This window comes from Ailuropoda melanoleuca, chromosome 2 (assembly GCF_002007445.2).
Source record: "Ailuropoda melanoleuca isolate Jingjing chromosome 2, ASM200744v2, whole genome shotgun sequence".
NCBI classification, from domain to species: Eukaryota; Metazoa; Chordata; class Mammalia; order Carnivora; family Ursidae; genus Ailuropoda; species Ailuropoda melanoleuca.
In genome coordinates this window covers 23,095,346-23,116,601 of record NC_048219.1, presented here as the reverse complement: position 1 = coordinate 23,116,601, position 21,256 = coordinate 23,095,346, and the positions used below count along the sequence as shown (strand labels likewise).

The following is a 21,256-nucleotide window of genomic DNA, read 5'->3' as shown; positions in this document are numbered from 1 at the left end:
ATGACAGAAAAACCTCTTTAAAGAAGAGGGACTCAAGAAAACCAGGTTCTGCTCTGATAAGCGGGGACAGCAGGGACCCCATAAAAATCTGAGCCCTGGTGATAGCCTGGAACTGGTATGGCTGACCAAGGGTACAGGGTGATAGCCAGAAATTCAACTTCATCCTTTAGCTCTCCCCAGGACAGGAAAGCTGGTGACCTGCAGAATGTAACTGAGACCCAGAATTAATACCACAATCACAATAACCACACCCACTCAAAGGAAAGCAAACCTGGATCTGAGAGAATACTTACACTGGAATCAGGGGTGAGGAATAAAGGGGTTGGTGATTAGAACCATTTTACCTTTTTTCCTTGGAACACAATAAATGAGCTTCCTTGCTTTCATTAGGAAAAAAAATGCTTAGAATTAAAGCTTACTTAATTTAGCTGAAGCATACAGGTAGGCTAGGGAGAAGGGAATTAAGCTATACAACAATGATTATTAGCCAACAGAAGACATCTAAGGTCTACCCATATCAAGATGCTAGTTTTAGGCAGAAAACTCTTAGAAGGCAGAGGATGTCTGTAGCACCATGGCTAGTGCAATCAGTATGTGTTTGAAGATGGAGGACCAAACCTCCAGTGAAAAAATGCTGACCTACTCTGGCCTATACTTGCAGCCACTATTCTCTCCAGTGACCAATGGAGTGTCAGGCGACCACTCAAATTACGTGACAAAGCCACAAGCCCCCAAAATCCTGCATCCTGAGATACTGCCAGCTGCCAACCTCCCCCTCAAAGAGACAAGCAATTGATGCTATAGATAGGTAATAAAATATACTATACTTGTGCCTCAATCCAAACTACTTCTTAAAGGAATGGGATAAAGTCATGCTTTCTACTTAATTTAAGGTGTGCAAACATAATACACAGAGCAGAAAATTCTCCCTGGATCCTGAACTCTGCTTTTGCCTTAAACCCACATGTTAAATACATGCCTGAGAGAACAGAAATCTGAAACAGTAAATGCCATAGCACAAAAGGTATTGGGATCATTTACCAAATAAGTCATACACATTCAACATCACTGAATGGAAATAAGGTTAATTAATAAAAATAATAATAAATTTTTTTTAAAAAAAGCAAAGCTTCCACTGGGGTCTTTCAAGAAAGTCAAAAAAAAAAAAAACCTGTATCTTTAACAAATGGAATGACCAAACTAATGAAGTCAGATGTATCTCAGTCAAATCCTAAACCCAATATTGCCAACATGGGTTTCTACTCAAAAGCAAACAAGAAGCAAAGCCTCATAATTTAGTACTTACTGTTTCTTGGCTTCTGTTCTCAAATGCCACAGAACGATGTGTGATGAAAGGAACCAAAGCACCTAGTCTCAGCAGTCTTAAAAACCTTAAATTTGCTTTCCCAATATGAATGTAAATATTTAGATTCCCCCATCTGATGAATTTCTTTACTTATTTGAGTAGGAATGCTCTCAAAGCCTTAGTCTTTACTCTTGCTTCATCTTGCAGTTGTTTGATTAAACCGCCAGCAAAGTCCCTCTGTACTGGCTGGACTAAATCTCTAGATAAGAATTCATTACAATCTCTTCCAAGAAACCCAGATAATCTCAATACAAATTTTGGTGGCTATTATGTTACAGGACTTACAGATACATTGTTTCCTAATGGCAAGTTTGTTGAAAAATGTATCATTAATAAGTGAATTTCATAATACACATGGAAAGAAATGAACCTATTATAATGTAAGAACATCCATAAATTGCACTCGCTATCCCCAATGACTTTATACTTCTTCCTCCTCTTCTTTTTTTTTTAAGTAAACTCTGTGTTCAATGTGGGGCTTGAACTCATGACCATGAGATCAAGAACTGCGTGCTCTACCACTTAGCCAGCCAGGTGGCTCCTATTCCCAAGGACTTTAAATATAAAATCCAATTACACAAGGACAAAATTCCTTACCTGATTTGAACCTGTATACCAAAAATGAGAAACATTTTAATAAATCTCACACTAAGAACACTGGAAGTCACTCTGCATTAGTAATGGCAGAAAAAGATAAGAAAGGAGAAAACAAATTTCTCAGAGATTTTTTTAAAGGAAGAATGGATTTAAGAGACAATTCCTTTGGGCTCCATAGCCTTTTCTTTTTTTTTTTTTTATTCTGTAACTTTCAATGCTTCAACATGATGCCAAAAAAAAATATGCTAAATAAAAGTAGCCAGTAAGGAAATCAAACATTTATAAGATATATTTATTATTTTTCTGACCAAAGTGCAATGATTTTTAAATCTCCTTAAACAAATAATTGAAAAAAAGTATTCAAGAAAATAAAACACAAATGGAAAATTAACCAGATGTTTTTACTTCGTACCAACCCTACATTTAGTCTAGAAAACAAACAAAAACACTTTGAATCAAGTGTTACTAAAACGCTAACCAAATCATTTACCATAAACCTCGTACATGCATTTCAAGGTTCCACTGCTAGGAATTTTGTTAAGAACAATTTAATCATTAATAACACTATATAATAGAGCACAGGAACACAGGTCATTAGATGTGATCCTTGCCCCTTACCCTCAGATTAATGTCAGAATAAAGCTGACAATTCTGCCAGGCTCTGAACCCCCAGTGACCCCATCCCAATCCCTGGAAGCAAAGAAGATGCCCTGTCACACAACTCTGTATAAGTTGTAATAAAACAAAGCCTAAGGTTTTTTACCTTTCTATAGGAAATGGTCAGTTATTTGATAAATACTAAAACACATCTAGGAATTCATTTATAAGATTGTTTACCAAACACATTTTGCAAGAACCGACTACACAATAAGTTCCTTTGGAATTTGGTCCACAACTTCACTTAACAGGTTGGAAATTTAAAACCTGCAAGAAAACAAGGAAGTGGGGAATCCCTAATCCTAACATGTTGTAATTATTACAGGGATATACAGACATACTAAAAAGTTTTGCTCACAGAAGGCACAAACTATAAAAGGGATATGCTTTTTGAATAAAAACAAAGAACTAAGCTGATATCCTTCTTTGTTTTGTGAGCACCATAGCTAAGATGAAGTTAGACCCGAATTCACTGTCTACTCCTACAACCAAAAAAATCTAAGATAAAAAATTTGTCTTACTACATACTTTCCAGCCATTAATTGAGATGTAATTATGAAAGATTAAAATTGCCTTAAAAAGGGGTTGTAATAGCAGCTATCAAAGCAATATTCAAGCATGATTTCGAAGATGCTTTCAGGTTTAGTTAGCCTTCTTTGTCAAAAATCTTCACAACTTCATAAAACCTGTAAAGGACAAAAATAATAGTAATTTAAAAAGATATTATTAAAACATATTATGTGGCTAAGTTCCTGTTAAAAAGTCAATTTTTAATTAATTTTCAAGATGTATCATATTAAAAATATTGTAATTTGTTGGTTTCACCTATCTTACTTTAGATAGTAGTATGTAATAGCAAAAATACATAAAAAATGGTAAACAGGTGCATTCAATTTTATTAGTATTTTCAGGACGAAACAAATTTCTTGATCGGTAGCAATTACTTGATAAAATGCAAACTGAAGTGGCTTGTTTTTCTAGTTCTGGTTCTAAAGCACTAGGTCCCTGATGTATCACCTCACTTCTATGGGAAAGAGTTACTGGATAAAAAAACCAACAGAACTATGTGATAAACAAGGAAGGTCCAGAAAGGAAGACTCAGGGAATCAAGGCAAGAGGCGATGGATTAAGAGACACTAGAAAGAGCTGCTGGGCACTGGGAGATCACGAATTTTCAGAGGAGAGAAGGGCTGGGTCTGGAAGCCCCGCGCCCCTAGAGCTCTGTGCTCTGTGATGAAGAGATGGAAGCAGCCCGGCGCCCTTGAGCTAAGAGGAATTGCCATTCACTTTAGATTTTAAAAAGTGAACACGGTCCAAATCATAGTTCTCAAAATGCCAATTTTCCAGTGCTTGAGCAAAGAGGTTTGGAATTAATAAACCATGCATTTCTTGTGAAGAACAAGTCTGAAGTTGTAAAATTTACTTTAGACGCTATTCAAAAAGGAGAAAAAAAGCTCATTTTTCATTTAGTCTCCAGGGTCTTGAAAAGCAAACAAACTAACCTGTCATATCTCTTTTTCTCCTGCCTACCTACCCACCCTGGCCCTGCTAAATCACATTTTTACTTGACTTTTCTTTTAAGGCAAGCTAGGGATACTCACTTCGTCAACAGACTTAGAGGCATCTATTTTCTTGACTTTCCCCATTTCTTCATATAAGTCAATAATTGGCTTTGTTGACTGAAGATAGGTCTGAATTCTGCAAAAACAGCAAATAATGCAAGATTCTAAGTATCCACCCGTTATTCCCCATGTTACAGGATCGCTCAGAGCACAACCCAGATCTGACTCCCTTACCATCTCCTTAGACAAGACATTTTACATATTGAAGCATGCCATTCTCTGTGTCTGGGCAAACTGAGGCAGGTATTTAATTTGCTCCTCAAAGTTCCCAACTGAGCCTAAGGCGGCGATGTGTAAAATCTGCAAAGTACCTCTTCTCCAAGCTCTCTCTGTTGTCATCACTTCTACCACTACTCTTTCCCCTCTCAAGGCATCGTTCGATACAGATCTAAAAAGAGAAATAAATAAAAAGTCATTACCAAAAAAACAAAAAGATGTGAATTTGCTATTCACATTTGCCATTCTTTTTTTTTTTTTTTTTAAGATTTTATTTATTTATTTGACAGAGAGAGACAGCCAGCAAGAGACGGAACACAAGCAGGGGGAGTGGGAGAGGAAGAAGCAGGCTCCTAGCAGAGGAGCCTGATGTGGGGCTCGATCCCAGGACACTGGGATCACACCCTGAGCCGAAGGCAGCCGCTTAACGACTGCGCCACCCAGGCGCCCCCACATTTGCCATTCTTTTAACCTAAAAAGAGAACAAAGTTTGAAGAGAATACAAAAACTCCTACATTGAAACTAATTTGTCTAATTCATTAATCAACATGCAAAGTCCTTTTAAATTTAAACATGTGGCTCAATTTATATAAACTAGGTTAAATAAGTACAGAGCATAATAAGAATTCATTCATGACTCAGTTTTTCCTGTGTACTTTTTTTTAAACCGCAATAAAAAGAAGATCTGTATGTGTATGCTTCCATCTAGGATATATTATTAACTTATTAGGTATGAATTACATGCCTCAAACTTTGTTCCATTTTGCTTACTTTTTGATAATTCCATAAATATCCAAATATTTAAGAATCAACAAATTTGCATTTGAATAAAGTATCCCTTGTTAATCGTGAATAAACATTCCTTAGTTATAAAGCTGTGGTAACATTCCAAAGTTAACTTTGAAGAATAACTGAAAACATATTTTTGGGGGTTGGAAAAAGAGAGTTAGATTTTGAAACAACTCAAAGGCTGCAGCAAGTCTCTCCAGCAGAGGCACATTTGCAATTCAACCCAAGAATAGCCAACTTCCTTCCAGGCAGTACTTTAGAGTCTTATTCTTTCAGGCCGTTGGCATTAATTTAATGAAGTTATATTACAGCTGTCAAACAGTCAGGCCCTTTAATTAAATGATCCTGAGAAATTCATTTAGTTATTCAAAGGTATGTCTGGGTATGTTATTAGAAGTACCAGGAAGAAAAAGAAGGCTTTCCTGCTTGTTTCAAGATCCTTTCACTCTTAGGGAGATAAAAATCAAGCTATCTTCCCCCCCTCCCAAATCAAACTATCTTATATGTTTAAAAAAGAAAGCTTTCCCAACTTCCCAAAAATGTTTCCCTAACATCCAAAGGCAGTACTCTCTGATAGGAGCGCATACCAAAGAGCTAACAGCACAGTCTCATTACCTCACATTATTGGACAAGTCAATTCTTACTTAAAAACAAAGCAACTACTTGTTATCTTGAAAATAAAACAAATTTGAGGTCCACAAAGTTGCTGATGTCAAACAGTTCTTAGTAGTCCAACAACAAGACAGTGCTTCTCCAGTTCCATTTACCAGTTCAAAGTAAAACTGCTGCCAATACAAAATGTAAACATAAGTACAAAGTCACTTTGTTTTTCTCTAATAGTTGACTGTCAGTTGGTTAAAGCCCATGTGAGCTGATGAAGGTCTCCATTACCTCATTATTACAATCAAAAAACAGAACGAAAGACACATCTGCCTTCCCATCCATGGTCTTGTTCCATCCTTGAAGGTTGTCTTGATTTCTTGGAAACCCATCAATCAAGAATTTATTCTTCTGAGCATTGGCAGCCATTGTCTGATCCATTTCCTAAAAGAGAAGGAAGATTTAGGTTCAACAGGACAACAACTAAATGCAATTTCTTTTTTTCAGCGTTAACATGTTAAAGAAAAGCATATACTAGGTTCAAAAGTAGCCTAACTGAAGGAGTGACTAATTTTATGAGGTTTATGGGGCGAGGGTATAAGAAAAGGTTTGACTCAGGAATGATGTCTATTTGAGGGGGTATTTGAAACAATGAAGCATAAGCAGAAATGTAAAAAAAAAAAAAAAAGCTCATAAGGTAGATATTAATAAATGACTACAAAATGCTGACTGACAACAGAAGAAATTAAAATATAAAGACATACAGAATTCTATTAATTTTAAATTGGCAGCAAAAAGATTAGTTGAAAAATGGAGTGAAAAGGGTAGAGAAGTTCTTTTTTTTTTAAGATTTTATGTTTACTTAAATTTTAATTAATTAACATATAGCATATTACTGGTTTTCGGAGGTGGAGTTCAGTGATTCATTGGTCTTATATAACACCCAGTGCTCATTACATCACGTGCCCTCCTTAATGTCCATCACCCAGTTACCCCATCCCCCCACCCCGCTCCCCTCCAACAAAATGCAATTTCTTAAGCAGGATGTTGGAGATATGAGTGTTTGTTTGTTATTATTATTCCTTAAATCATTAGTAAAGAGTGGAGGGTGCATAAAAAAAAAAAAAAAAAGACTTGAAGGAAATGATCCAAGGTAGCAAGTTGGTGGAATTACAGGTATGTATCCCTTCCCAATTTATACACATACACACATACAATTTTTTTTCCTTCAGTTTCTAGATTTTCTTCAGTAAGCATTTATTACTTTCATATATACATTCACAAAGTTATGAACAGCAAAAGGAAAAAAAAAAAAAGCATTAACCAGTACCTTTGCTCCAGCCCCTAGAGACCCTATCTTGCCTCCCCCCCTGCCCCCCGCCCAATTCCCAAGTCATTTTGCTGTTGGAAGAAGTATGCTGCTTCTGCAGCCATTCAGATTCTCTGCAATAATTCAAGTCCAATTGCACAAAGCTTCGGACAAATATAAAGAGATTGCTAGCATTAATTATTAGCATAAAAGTTAATATATTTCTGACAGAAGCTAATTAAACTTTAAAAGCCACTAGCTACCCCATAACACAGGTAGCAGAGGAAAGAATTCAGTCAAGAAAAACAGCAAGAGTAGCACGCTTCACCACCCTCCCCCAAAGTCTGAAGCCAGAATGTCGAAATATGTGAACAGGGGATGCGTATCTCTGAGGTCTCCAAATCCTCACCACCGCCCGCCACCATGGGGTATGCACTGATGCATGGCTCTGACCAGCTCTAGAGAAGCCTCTATTCCAAAGCTAACCAACAGCCTGTCCCCTCAGTGCTCAAACTATCTCCTTGTTCCTCAAGAAGAACGAGGGCCATCAGGCCCTCTAATTCCTTCATCTGAGGGTTGGCTTTGTCCCAGCATTTGCTTCTCCAATATTCTCCAAGAATACAAAACTTGCCCAGAATGTTTTTGGGTCCCTGCTATATAGCATTTCTACTCCAATTATGGTAGGGAAGGTATCTGAAGAGGTGCATTGATATTCTGCTCACTCAACATACATTAACTCAAGGCCTATTACTAGGGAACATGGACAGCAACATGGCTCTTGGGGGGGCTCACGGTTCAGCAGGTGACACACATGTGTAAAGAAATGTGCTAAGTTCTATGAGGACGTATGAAAGGATACTATGATAAAACAAAGAAATAAAGCTGATCCCTAAATCTAGAGCTGAGTCCTAAATCATGAAGTGGCAAGCAGACGGGGATCAAGGCACTCCAGATAGTGTAAACTGAATATATAATGGCTCAGACATGAGAAAGCATGACAGCTTTGATGAACCTGCAGCTGAATATTAGGACATGTGTACAGAGTGCTGGGAGATATGACTAGAAAGCAGGTAGGGGAAAGATTAAGGAACAATTTATTATGCCAAAGGAACTGGTCTTTATTGTGGAAGCAACAGAGGACCGGTAAGGAATTTTAAGCAGGATATGCTTGTATCACCTTCTGGAAAAAAAATCACCCTGACTGGGATGCCTGAGTGGCTAAGTCTGTTGAGGGTCAACTCTTGATTTTGGCTCAAGTCGTGATCTCAGGTTTGTGAAATCAAGCCCCGTGATGGGCTCTGTGATGGGCTCCACACTGGGTGTGGAGCCTGCTTGAGATTCTCTCTCTCCCTCTGCCCCCTCCCCTCCCCCCTCAAAAAAAAAAAAAATCACCCTGACTGCGCCATGAAGGTTGAATTAGAAGGGGACAAGCATGGATTAAAGGCAAAAAAGACTCATGAGAAGGCTCTAGTGATGGTCCAGGTAAGGAAAAGAGGACCTGAACTACGGTGACAGCGGTAATAGAGAAAAAAGACTAAGTCAAAGAGGGTTAAGAGGAAGTTAACTGGAAGATCTGCTCACTGAATTGGTATGAGAAAGTGAGGAAGAGGTGGAAAATACAGGATAGCCCCCAGATTTCTGGCTTGGGCACAGATGGTAGAACCATTAACCAGGACAGGAGATGAAGGGTGATTACACTTTAGATGATACACTGATACGCTGAGAAACTTGTTAAATACTTGGACGGCTGTCTAGTAATTAGTAATATAGGTCTGGAGTTCAGGAAAAAGGTGTGTGCTAGAGCTATCGATCTGAGCCTGTGTTAGTATAATGAGAGCCGTGGGCGTGGCTAAAAGCATCCAGCATGGACTACGTAAAAGGAGAGGAGAACCATGGATAAACCCCAGAGAACACCATGGTTTAGGAAACTTGTAAGGAGACCTGAGGAACAATAGCTGTTGAAGCAGGAAAGAATTAAGAAAAATGGTGTCACACAGAACAACGAAGTTTCAAAAAGACAGTGAATAGAGTTAAATGCTATAAGAAAAATCACTAAAAATATCCCCTAGATTTGATAAGAAACATCACTGGTTAACAATAGCAAGAGTAGTTTCAACGCAGATGGAAGTCGAACCTGACTACAAAGGGTTGAAGAGTAGAAAGTGAAAAATGTAGATGACTTTTTCGCGTTTAGTGATAAAGTGGAGAAAGGGCATTCAATCTAAAGAATGGAGAGAGAGGATAATTCTGGAATAGAAGCAGGTGACTCCAATCTCTGAAACAAAAGGTAAGAATGCATGTAAATGGGCCACTCCTCCCCTCAAGTTCCTGTGTTCCACCCAGGTGCTCATAGATCTCTCTTCCGTTGCGTTTCAACGATTTCTTGCTGTTCTCACTCTTGCATTTCTCCTTCACTGTTTCTTGTATGTGAAAATACATGTTAATGACTCATCTTGGGAATCTATAGTGGAGAGACACCACGTAAATGCAAGATAACTATATTTAAGATGGGACATATTTTTTTTTTTAAAAAAAGATTTTATTTATTTATTTGACAGAGACAGACAGCCAGCGAGAGAGGGAACACAAGCAGGGGGAGTGGGAGAGGAAGAAGCAGGCTCCCAGCGGAGGAGCCTGATGTGGGGCTCGATCCCAGAACGCCGGGATCATGCCCTGAGCCGAAGGCAGACGCTTAACGACTGTGTCACCCAGGCGCCCCAAGATGGGACATATTTTAATTTGATAGCTGCTAATCTCCATATTTCATACTGACGGTCGTGACACATTCACCACAAAAGGAAACATCAAAATTGAGAAAATGGCAACAATTGGAGGGTCATGGGAAAAAGGAAGAAAGGGAAGGGAAGGAGGGAGGGAAGAAAGAAGGCTTACAAGAAAACAGAAAAGGGAAAGGAGGGGGGAAGGAAGAAGAGGAGGAGGGAAAGGAGAAAAGGAAGAAAGAGAAATGGAAGTGTCACACTGCATGTTGTGGAAGGATCAAGGACACACATATGGATGTGAAATTGAGCTAGCTGATCCTAGATCAAGGTAGAGAATGCTTGCTACTGCCCAATTTCTTCCCAGGTGAAAGTAGAATGTCCATTATTACCATTCTCAAACAGCATGACCACCTACCACAAGCAAGAAATTTAGTACTCTCACTTTTTTTTTTAAATACTCAAAGGAAAAGTAGATTTAGTTTCTCATTTCCTTGCTGATTTAAACTGGTTGGCATTCACAGTCCTTACCCTCTTTAACAAACTGATGGTTATCTCAACTGGCACAATCTTTCCATCTTTAATGTACTTTTCAATGAGTTCACCATACTGTGAATCTGGGTTCTTCCTTTCATCACGAAGAAGTTCTCCTGCAGAAAGGTGGGTGTAACCATATTTCTGAAAGAAACAACACATAGGGAAAAAAATCAGAATACATTCAACCCAGGAGCACCTGGGTGGCTTGGTCAGTTGAGTATCCCGCTCTTCATTTCGGCTCAGGTCATGATTTTCGATCGAACCTCAGGTCTGGCTCTGCCCTCAGTGTGAGTCTGCTTGTCCCTCTCCCTCTGCTCTTCCCCCAGCTCACTCTCTCTCTCTCTCTCTCCCTCTCGTTCTCAAAAAAAATAAATAAATAATAATAATACACTCAACCCAGTGGTAGGACTATCAATTTTTTTCCTTCATGTTAATTTCCATAGTCTAACTTTTCTACAATTAATAAGCTTTGCTTGTACAGTAAACAAATAATAAACAAATTTTAAGAGATTTTATACAATCAAGCTTGCTTAAAAAACATTCTTGGGGGCGCCTGGGTGGCACAGCGGTTGGGCGTCTGCCTTCAGCTCAGGGCGTGATCCCAGCATTATGGGATCGAGCCCCACATCAGGCTCCTCCGCTGTGAGCCTGCTTCTTCCTCTCCCACTCCCCCTGCTTGTGTTCTCTCTCTCGCTGGCTGTCTCTATCTCTGTCGAATAAATAAATAAAATCTTTAAAAAAAAAACAAAACATTCTTGGGGTGCCTGGGTGGCTCAGTCGTTAAGCGTCTGCTTTCGGCCCAGGGCGTGATCCCAGGGTTCTGGGATCGAGCCCCGCATGGGGCTCCCTGCTCCGCTGGGAGCCTGTTTCTTCCTCTCCCACTCCCCCAGCTTGTGTTCCCTCTCTCGCTGGCTGTCTCTCTCTCTCTGTCAAATAAATAAATAAAATCTGAAAAAAAAAATTCTTAACCTTGGTAGGGCATGGTAGCTATAATGTGCACACACCAAGAAATCATCTCAAAATTTATGTAACTATTCAAGGCCTTAACATTTCATTGTAATTCTTTAGAAACACAATCAAAGTTTAAATGTCATTAATAGGGGCGCCTGAGTAGCACAGTCGTTAAGCGTCTGCCTTTGGCTCAGGGCGTGATACCGGCATTCCGGGATCGAGTCCCACATCGGGCTCCTCCACTGGGAGCCTGCTTCTTCCTCTCCCACTCCCCCTGCTGTGTTCCCTCTCTCGCTGGCTGTCTCTCTGTCATATAAATAAATAAAATCTTTCAAAAATAAATAAATAAATAAATGTCATTAATAATGTCAAAAGAAATGCCTAACAAAAACCTATATAATTCAAGGCAAAAAAAAAAAAAAATCTCACCACTGTTGGCTGTACCCACCTTCTACAAAATGCTTCCCTTCCTTAAAACATCTAAACTGAACTCATCGGCATTTACACTAACCCTGTTCTTCTGGTCTGTTCCCTTTCTTGGTCAATAGCACAAGTCCTACCTCCTCCACAAAATTAACTTTCCTGACTACTCTGGGGAGTGGTCACATAATCAAACAGCGCCTTCAAGTACCACTGTCTCTCCACCTAGACCACTACCTTCCGTAACATTCTTAAATATCCATCTCCTCCTTCTCTAGCTGCAACTGGAGGTCTCATCTGCAAAATGGGGTACAGATACCTATTTTATAAGTTAGTGGTGACGACTAAATGAGATAACATATATAAATTGCCTACCAAAGAGCCTGATGCATAGTATGAGATAAAAGTCATCAATTATCTTCTTGCCACTATGAAGATACTTATCTTAAATAATCTAGAAGCAATTTTATATGTATATATATATACACACCATTTTTATATTACATATATACATATACACACACCTGCATATGTACTCACTTTAATGGTTTTTATAGAAAGACCAATCAAGAGGCTTAAGTGAAATAACAGATACAATAGCCTATGAAAGGTCAGTAGAATAGTATTATTACGATTGTGATGATCATTATTATGTAGGACCTAATGATGCATTAGGTCAGGGTGTAGGGTAATAGTTGAACTAAGTCATATAAGATGCTATAGTGTTGTTCTGCCATTTCCCCATGACTGGAATGAGAAAACAATGTAGATCTAAGAAACGATTCTGAATAATGAGAAGCTTCTTCCACCACATGAACATACACATTCCCTGTCATTAAATCAAAAGAACTATAAAATCTACTTAAAAAACGTTTTTGGGGCACCTGGGTGGCTCAGTCGGTTAATCCAACGACTCTTGATTTCAGCTCTAATCATGATCTCAGGGTTGTGAGATTGAGCCCCAAGTCGGGCTCTGTGCTCAGCACGGAGTCAGCTTGTCCCTCTCCCTCTGCCCCTCCCCCCCACTTACTCAATCTCACTTTCTCTCTCAAGTAAAATCTTAAAAAAATTGTTTCAAATAAATAATAAAAAGAACACTTAATATTTAAAAAAGTGTTTTTACTCTCAAATATCAGGGCACTCAGAACTATATTCAATTTTCAGTTACAACAATCATCTCACCCCAAATTCTTAAGACTCCCTAAATGGGTTTTTATCTCACCTATAGTTAAGTGTACAATAAAAATTTAATATCTTAAATTTAACTTTAATTTCAATATTTAGATTTGAGGAAGCCCACATTCCCACCCTCCTTTTAAAGTAGAATGTTTCAATTGCACAGTTCATAAAAACTCTCAATTACCCAGGTTATGGTGAGTCTTCTTTTTTTGGACTGCAGAAGCCATACATTCTTTACCCCTTTTTCTATTTCTAAATATTGTTGGCTAAACTTGTTCTTGCTGAGTAAAGTAAGCTAGCGGCAAGGTAGTCAGCAAAGGAAAACAAACTCTAAATAGTTTATTTGCTGACTAAAATTGGGCATAAAGTTGGATGAGAATAAACAAAACCTCAGTGTCACTCGTGTCTCTTAGTCATACAGCCCCTTCCATTAGAATAATCAAAAGTGTATTTAGTTGCTGTAACAGGCTTTAAAAAAAAAACCCTCCCATCGTTTACAGAAAATGGAAATACAAAATGTTTAATTATTTAAACTGTTACTCTAAAATTATTTCCACACCACACCATTTTTAAATGCTACTTTGATCACCAAGCATAAGGAAACTTCTGAAAGATGGGTGTAGAAAAGACTATAAAAAATGAGGCGTGACCCACTTTCCCACTCACTATTATAATTTTCAAAAAGCATTTTGCAACTAGTGTCCATAAAATTTTATAGCAGCTCCATTTCCTACAGCTTACTTTGCTTCCTGCTTGGAAGTCTATGCTTGCTGGATGTTCTCATCTGGTCTAGAGATTACAGCATATGGTAATATTGAATAAATGCAGAGACAAACAGTACTAAACAATGGCAAATGCTTAGTGAAACACCAACCACACAGACTGCTCTGTACGGACTGCGTCTGCTGCATGAACAACATACATTTAGAAGCCCAGCTAGTAATTTAGAAATGAGTACATACGCTGTTGGTTTCCTGACACTGGAGTGCTCCAATTTGCAAGCTTTATATTGCATTAAAATGGGTTTTGGCATATCACTTTTCTAAAAGAGAAACTAGTTATAAACTGTAGAGGTATACAAATGATATTTTAAAAAATAATTACACAGTTTGTCAAAAAGAGAGAAAAAACCTTATCTACAAAGTCAAACAAAACAAGGAATTTAAATAAATATAACCACGTCAGATCTATACATGTGTCTTCCTATTTCTCATCCACATTCCATTTTTTAAAATCCTCTATTTACTGTTTTATACTATATTTTTCTTCAGGATTTTGCTGAAGTTTCCTCTTACCACAGAGTTTCTACAACAAAAAAGCAACTATCACTTACACACTAGCTATTATGGTATTTTAATAACAGCTAGACTTCAAGGAGCATGTTTTTAAAGCATTCTGTTGTCATTAAGTAGTCACTGATGCCAATTTTGAGGAAAGCAAGAATGGCTATTTCCCAGGCTTAACCAAAACTTTTTCACATTCTCTGAAATTTCCTAGCAATTAAAACCTAGTGGGTCACTAACTGCAGTCTTAAGAACAACATTCAAAACCACAGCAGGTTATAAATACTATAAATTACAATAAATACAATTACAAGCTACTATTCAACTAAAAATAGCTTTGTAGTGACAAATGTATAAACTCAATTCATTTAGAGTAACAGTCTCAACTTTTTACTTTCATTTTCTCCCGTAAGAAACTGAAAAAACAACTCAATAAATTTTTATAAACCACATACTAAGATTTGGAGGGAGAAAAAAAAAGCACCATGCTCTCAATAAGGACAGAATGGCACTCTATTTTACTAGGTGAATGTTGACAATTTTATGGTATCAAATCTCCAATCATCTTGATGGACTTCTTTCACTTCTTAGCATCATCTTTCCTTCTTTCTTAATTTAGGAAATGTGGTTCTATATGAACAAAAACAATAAAAACAACCAAAAACAAAACCACAACAACAAAAAAGAGCTCAAGGTAAAACTGATGCGGGGTGCCTGGGTTGGCTCAGTGATTAATAGTCTGCCTTCAGCTAAGGTCATGATCCCAGGGTTCTGGGACCGAGCCCCGCATAGGGCTCCCTGCTCTGCAGGAGCCGGCTTTTCCCCTCTTGCTCTGTCCCTCCCCGCCCCCACTCATGGTCTCTCTCTCTCTCTCAAATAAATAAAATCTAAAAATTAAAAAAAGGTAAAAATGATGCATAAATGGCAAGTCCTTGGAGGCAAGAAGAGATCCAGATGCCAGACACCTCCTCCAGTTAGTGTGGTGATTGGAAAGTACCATGGGACTGCTTCTGAGCCTCACAACAAAGGGCACATAGCAGATATATCAGATATAAATGTATTTTTAATGTAACTATGTGCGTTAAGATTACTGGGCATCCTTTAAATAGTGGACGCATCTATGAAGCATTTAAGACTAAGTTTACTTTGGATTCCCTAGAAGATTAATGAACCTTAAAATGTAAATTTTGGTTATGTACTATCAACAATGCACCTTCAGCAGAACACCCAGAAATGCTGCAAGGACTATCCAGAGCGATCCACTCACCAGTCTGGTGCTTGTTGCAAACAACAGCTTCAGAGCCGACAGCCTCCCAGCAACATTTTACGTAAGCCTATCTATCATTCATTTCAAAGGGATTTCCAATAGAACTTTTTCCAATTACTCTAAATGAGATGTCTGATAAGGACCTTCCAAGAACAGAATCTGCCAGTCTTGGGGAACTTACATTACTTTGAACGTAAAAACCAACACAGTGCCCAGATGCTTAAAACTGGTCAAACGTTTAAGGTTCCTTCCAGTTTCACCGACAGTGGGTTTGAAAAAGGGTCTTTCCTATAATCACCATTAAAGAAAGGTTAGCATTAAAAGAAAAAAAAAAAATCCAGTGCAAGAGAAGCTGAGTGTAATAGCTGACTTAAGTTGCTAGTGAATTTCCAATCTCTTTTTTAGTCTGCCCTCATTGTATTTCCAAATGTATGCATTGCATTTCACATGCCTATTTAATTGCAAATCTACATTAACTATAAACTATGGAAGTTATAAACCAAGCTAAATCTTTTCTTAAGCAAAAAGCTTTAGCAGACAGATTTTAAATTAAAATGAAGCATACTTCTTTTTCTAATTAAAGAGTGATATTTTAAAAGCTTATATTTTGAAAAGAAGAGGAGGGATATAATCCATTCAACTGCACATAATTATAGCACTATTCATTTTCCTCAATGTTTTGCTCTTCATATAAGAAAACCTTAATTCAGGCAATACTTGGAACTTACTTTAAATCCATAAATATTTATTGAGTATCTACGAAATGTCAGGTCATGTGCTGATTCAGGGAAGGTAAATAGGATGTAATAGTGACCTGCATATATAAAGTGACGGGAACCCTACTATTAACTAATAAGGCAATTCTTCATACTTGCACAACTTTTCCTAAGGAATTCAGTCTTTACCAGCACCGTCTGCTTGGGGAAGAAGCTGATTCTTCAGAGGACATGGCAAGAAGACAAAACAATAAATAAAACTTAAAGCAAAGGTGAGTTAGAAACCCCCCCCCAACACTATTTCCCCACCTGTGTAAGTCTGCATATCCCTCTAACAGTTTGCAAAAGGCTCTCAGATAACTAAGGATTTGGGTACCTGATTTACATACCGAATGGGCCCTACAGCAACTGTGAACTGGAATTTTCACACTCCAATTTCATTCCAGTTGGTCATTGCCAGTATTCCTCTTTTAATTCATCTCACCCATTCTTAATCAATCTGTATTCCCTACATCAGAAAGAGATGGAAAATGGTCAAAGATGAAGACCAGGCCCAGAATCCTCCTGGGATTTCAGGAGCTCAGAAGCAATAATTTGAAAACTTCCAACACTAATGGACAGGCACAGAGGTCTTGTTAATCTTGGAAAACACTCTCCGATCTTGTTAATAATTGAATGCTCAATTCATACAGTCACCGTAGGGTCTATAAGCTATACACCCGTGTCACTACAACCCAAATACTCTGCAGGTGGCCTAAGAGCCTAGAGTTCAGTTAAGTCATTTCCTGTGAGAACACTTGGAGGACATATATCAAACCACTCAGATGAAGCCCTTGCCTCTATTTCACATTAGAAAAGAGAGGTTTTCAAAATATTAAGCAGGCCTAATTGTATTTATTATTTAAAGAAGAGTAAATAACATTAAAATCAGAATATCACTACCTAAGGAATACCAAAAGTAATAAAGTCACCCTAAGAGATTTAACTACTTGAGGATGCAATTTGTAAAAAGCGTCATCACAAAACAACATTTTAACAGCTCAGGTTCTCCCTAAGGGCTAGAATTTATTTGGATTTACGAATCGACTCTTGAGTAAAATGTGCAAAGGATACCAAACTCTGAATTCAATAATATATACAAACATAGCATTTGAGCATCTGCAAAAATGATCAAACTAATGGAGAAATGCACTTAGAGAAACAAAGAATTCAGCAAGAACCACAAGGACGTAAGAACCTTGCATGAAGTCACATCCTCAGAACACTGAACTGAAAGTTAAGGGATTAGTTTTAAGACTAAACTCTGTCACAACCCTATGTGACACCGGAAAACTGTGTAACCTTTCTTAGATCTCAGCGTCTTCATTTCTAAAACACAATTAATACTATCAGAAATAATATCTACACTACACTATCAGCTGCAGCAAAGCATTGTTATTAGCTATTACAGCTAGAGGTATTCTCCTTAAGAACACAGTCCTAACTACACGGTCTACACTGCTAGATTTAAGACCTACTATGAGAGCATTCCTGTCAGGGAGAAGTTAGACAAACACATGCAGGTTATTCCTGGGGCAAAGGCCAAAATAATCAGTGGCTAAACTACAAATTACATACCAATCAAGGAAAAGAACTACCAAACTGGGTCAACAGCATACAAATGTACCCAAGAAAGGAGCAAAATCAACAAATAACTACAGAACAAGTATAGTATGATACATGACAATCCAATCCACTATGCAAATAGCCTCAAACACAGAGGCTCCAAAAATTGGCATCAGAGATGTATTTGAGTACATTTAAAAATTTATGAGAACAGGAACTTATCTTGCTTATAAACAAACAGATCAATAGCTTGCCAATCAACTAGCAATGACTAATTAGAAAATATACATTTTAAAAGATCCTATTCAAAACAGCAATAAAACTTAAATTAGGATTAAAACTAATGTATAAAAATCATATAAAGAAATTAAAAATCCCTAAAACCATTATCATAAGAAGAAAGCTTTGGGGCATCTGGCTGGCTCAGTTGGAAGGGCATGCGACTCTCGATCTCAGGGTCATGAGTCCCACATTGGGCAAAGCGTTTACTTAAAAATATAAATATTTTTAAAAAATAAATAAGTAAAAAGAAGGCATTCTGTGTTTCTGTGTTCCTGAATAGAAGGATGCAATACTGTAAACATTTTAAAATTCCACAAATTAATCTATGAATTTATTGCAACCTCAAATTTCAACTGGAATGAATTAATTTTTTTAATGAAACAGAATGACCTGATTCTCAAGTTCATCAGACAGTAAATGTGAGGAGAAAGGCCAAACCTGAAAATAATTTTAACAACTACAAGTGGGAACTTGTCCTACCAGGTAGCATAAAATACTACAAAACTATAATAATTAAAATAGTATGACACTAGTATAAAAATAGGCAAACAGAACAATGAAACTCAACAGTCCTGAAACAGACCCAAGTACAAATGGGAATTCAATAAATGACAGACTTGGGGGTCCTGGGTGGCTCCGTTGGTTAAGCGGCTGCCTTCAGCTTGGGTAGTGATCCTGGAGTCCCAGGATCCAGCCCCGCAACAGGCTCCCTGCTCAGCAGGGAGTCTGCCTCTTCCTCTGCCCCTCACCCTGCTCTGGTGCTCTCTCACATAAATAAATAAAATCTTAAAAAAAAAATGATAGACTTAGAATCTAAAAACTAGTAAGGGGAGTGAGTGGCTGGCTGGCTCAGTCAGTACAGCACAGAACTCTTGATCTCGGGGTCCTGAGTTTGAGCCCCACGTTGGGCACAGAGAGTACTAAAAAAAAAAAAAAAGTTAAAAAAGACTTAAATGAAGGGGCACCTGGGTGGCTCAGTCAGTTAAGCATCTGCCTTCAGCTCAGGTCATGATCTCAGTCCTGGGATCAAGCCCGACATCGGGCTCCCTGCTCAGCGGAGAGTCGGCTTCTCCCTCTCCTTCTGCCTACCCCGACTTGTGCTCTCTCTCACTCTATCTCTCAAATAAATAAAATCTTTAAAAAAAAACTTAAATGAAATAAAAATCAACGAGGAAAAGATTAACTATTTAATAAATGATACTTGCACAACTAGCTACCCACCTGGGAAAAAATTAAATCAGATTCCTGCATCATACCATATGTAAAACCATAAGCAGAAAACCCTATGACAGTATTAGAGAAAAATAATCTTGAGATATAAAAAAGGCATTCTAAAATAAGAACCAAGTCAGCTAAGATTTACGTTTGACCACATAAATAATAAAAACTTCAGAACAAACAAAGATATCATAAATATAATCAAATAACAAGCAAGAGCCTGGAAGAAAATGTTTTCATCATACAAAGGTGAAAGGGGTAATACACACTGTACATAAAGACATCATACTAACAAATAAATAAAAAACCTCAATATAGAAATAGGCAAAGGATAAGAATAAACAATTCACAGGAAAGAACAGATGCTCAAGTCACTGGTAATCATGAAAATGCAAATTAAAACAATGTGATTCCATTTTCCACCCTTCAGATCGGTTAAAATAAAAAGACTGCTCTATCTGGCTATGGCAAGAATGGCGGTAGGGGTGGGGGAAAACCAGCATCCTCATACTTTGTGGGAGTGTGAACTGGTTCAGCCTTTTTAGATGGCAATGTAGCAGAATCTATCAGAATTTAAGTTTATACGCCCTCTGGCTCAGTACTTCCATCTCTAGGAGCTGTGCTACTGAAATAGTTGCACATCCGCACAAAGACATTTTGTACGTGAATGTTCACAGCAGCATCATTTGTAAACAAAATCAAAATGTTCACCAATATACAAGAGGTTAAATAGATCTTTGTATGTATTATGAACGAAGTAGAGCTATCTATGTGGAAAGCTATCCAAGATACACTGTTGAGCAAAAAAATGCAAGTCACAAACAACAGGCAACGTGTGTGCACACAGATGTGCGTGCATTGCATCTGTGTATAGATACATCAAGAAAAGGATCAGAGGGATGCGTGGCTGGCTCAGTCGGTAGAGCACACCACCCTTGATCTCAGGGTTGTTGAGTTGGAGCCCCAGGTTGGGCGTGGAGCCTACGTTAAAAAAAAAAAGGACCAGAAACACACACAAAAAATTTTTTAAGTGATTACATAAGGAGTACTCTGAGGTTGATTAAGGAGAACTTTCACTTTTACTTTATGTACTTTCAAAACGTTTGAATCTTTTATAATGTACATGTATACATATAAACTTTTTAAAAGTTTTAATATATATACTTTTATATAAAGCATATATACTATCCACACATCTCTAAATGGCAAATACCACAAAGAAAAATTAATGATTTAAATGTTTTATTAATATAAAATCCTTGGGGCATCTGGCTGGCTCAGTCGGTGGAGCATGCAACTCCTGATCTCGGGGTTTTAAGTTCAAACCCCACATTGGGTGTAGAGATTGCTCAGAAATAAAAATCTTAAAAAAAAAAAAAAGTACATACATATGTGTGTGTGTGTGTGTGTGTGTGTATACATGTATATGTATATATAAAATCTTAAGAAAACAGCAAAATGGAATTCAAAATAGCCTCACATGAAGGATAAAATTCCTATATAAAAAAACATGTAATTTCAAGAAAAAGGGAAACAGTACCTGTACAATCAAGAACTTATTTAAAATTTAAAACTAAATCATTGTAGAGAATAGCAAAAACCAATTCAAATGTTTGAATAAAAATTTCTCTGTAAAGTGAGCCATCCTTTAAACAAAAGAGAAACAAAAGTATAATATAGCAACACAAAAACATACTGCATGGGCATGAAGTCAAGAGTTATATAAGGAGACAGAAAACAGTTCAGTTTTACAGCCTAGAAACAGATGGAAATTTAGAGACAACATTCAGTTGAGAGAATCCAAAAGGCACAGCAGCAAAGGTTTAAAAGGAAACATATTTCAATGAAGCCCTACTCTAGACACTAGAGTTCAAAATTATAAGCAAGTTGTTCTGTAAATGACACCTTCATGGCAAAGACAATAT

The 21,256-nt window shown here is 37.6% G+C and overlaps 1 protein-coding gene across 1 annotated transcript in view; it reads right to left on the bottom strand.

Moving 5' to 3' along the window:
* Nucleotides 1-2,237: 2,237 nt before the first annotated feature.
* CMPK1 (cytidine/uridine monophosphate kinase 1) overlaps nucleotides 2,238-21,256 on the bottom strand; it is a 34,981-nt gene continuing 15,962 nt past the window's right edge. The window contains exons 2-6 of the mRNA XM_034652211.1: nucleotides 10,405-10,551; nucleotides 6,139-6,291; nucleotides 4,554-4,630; nucleotides 4,222-4,318; nucleotides 2,238-3,306 (exon numbers count right to left, since the gene is read on the bottom strand). Coding sequence (XP_034508102.1) covers nucleotides 3,298-3,306; nucleotides 4,222-4,318; nucleotides 4,554-4,630; nucleotides 6,139-6,291; nucleotides 10,405-10,551 — 483 coding nt within the window. The 3' untranslated portion in view covers nucleotides 2,238-3,297. The remainder of the gene's footprint in view (nucleotides 3,307-4,221; nucleotides 4,319-4,553; nucleotides 4,631-6,138; nucleotides 6,292-10,404; nucleotides 10,552-21,256) is intronic.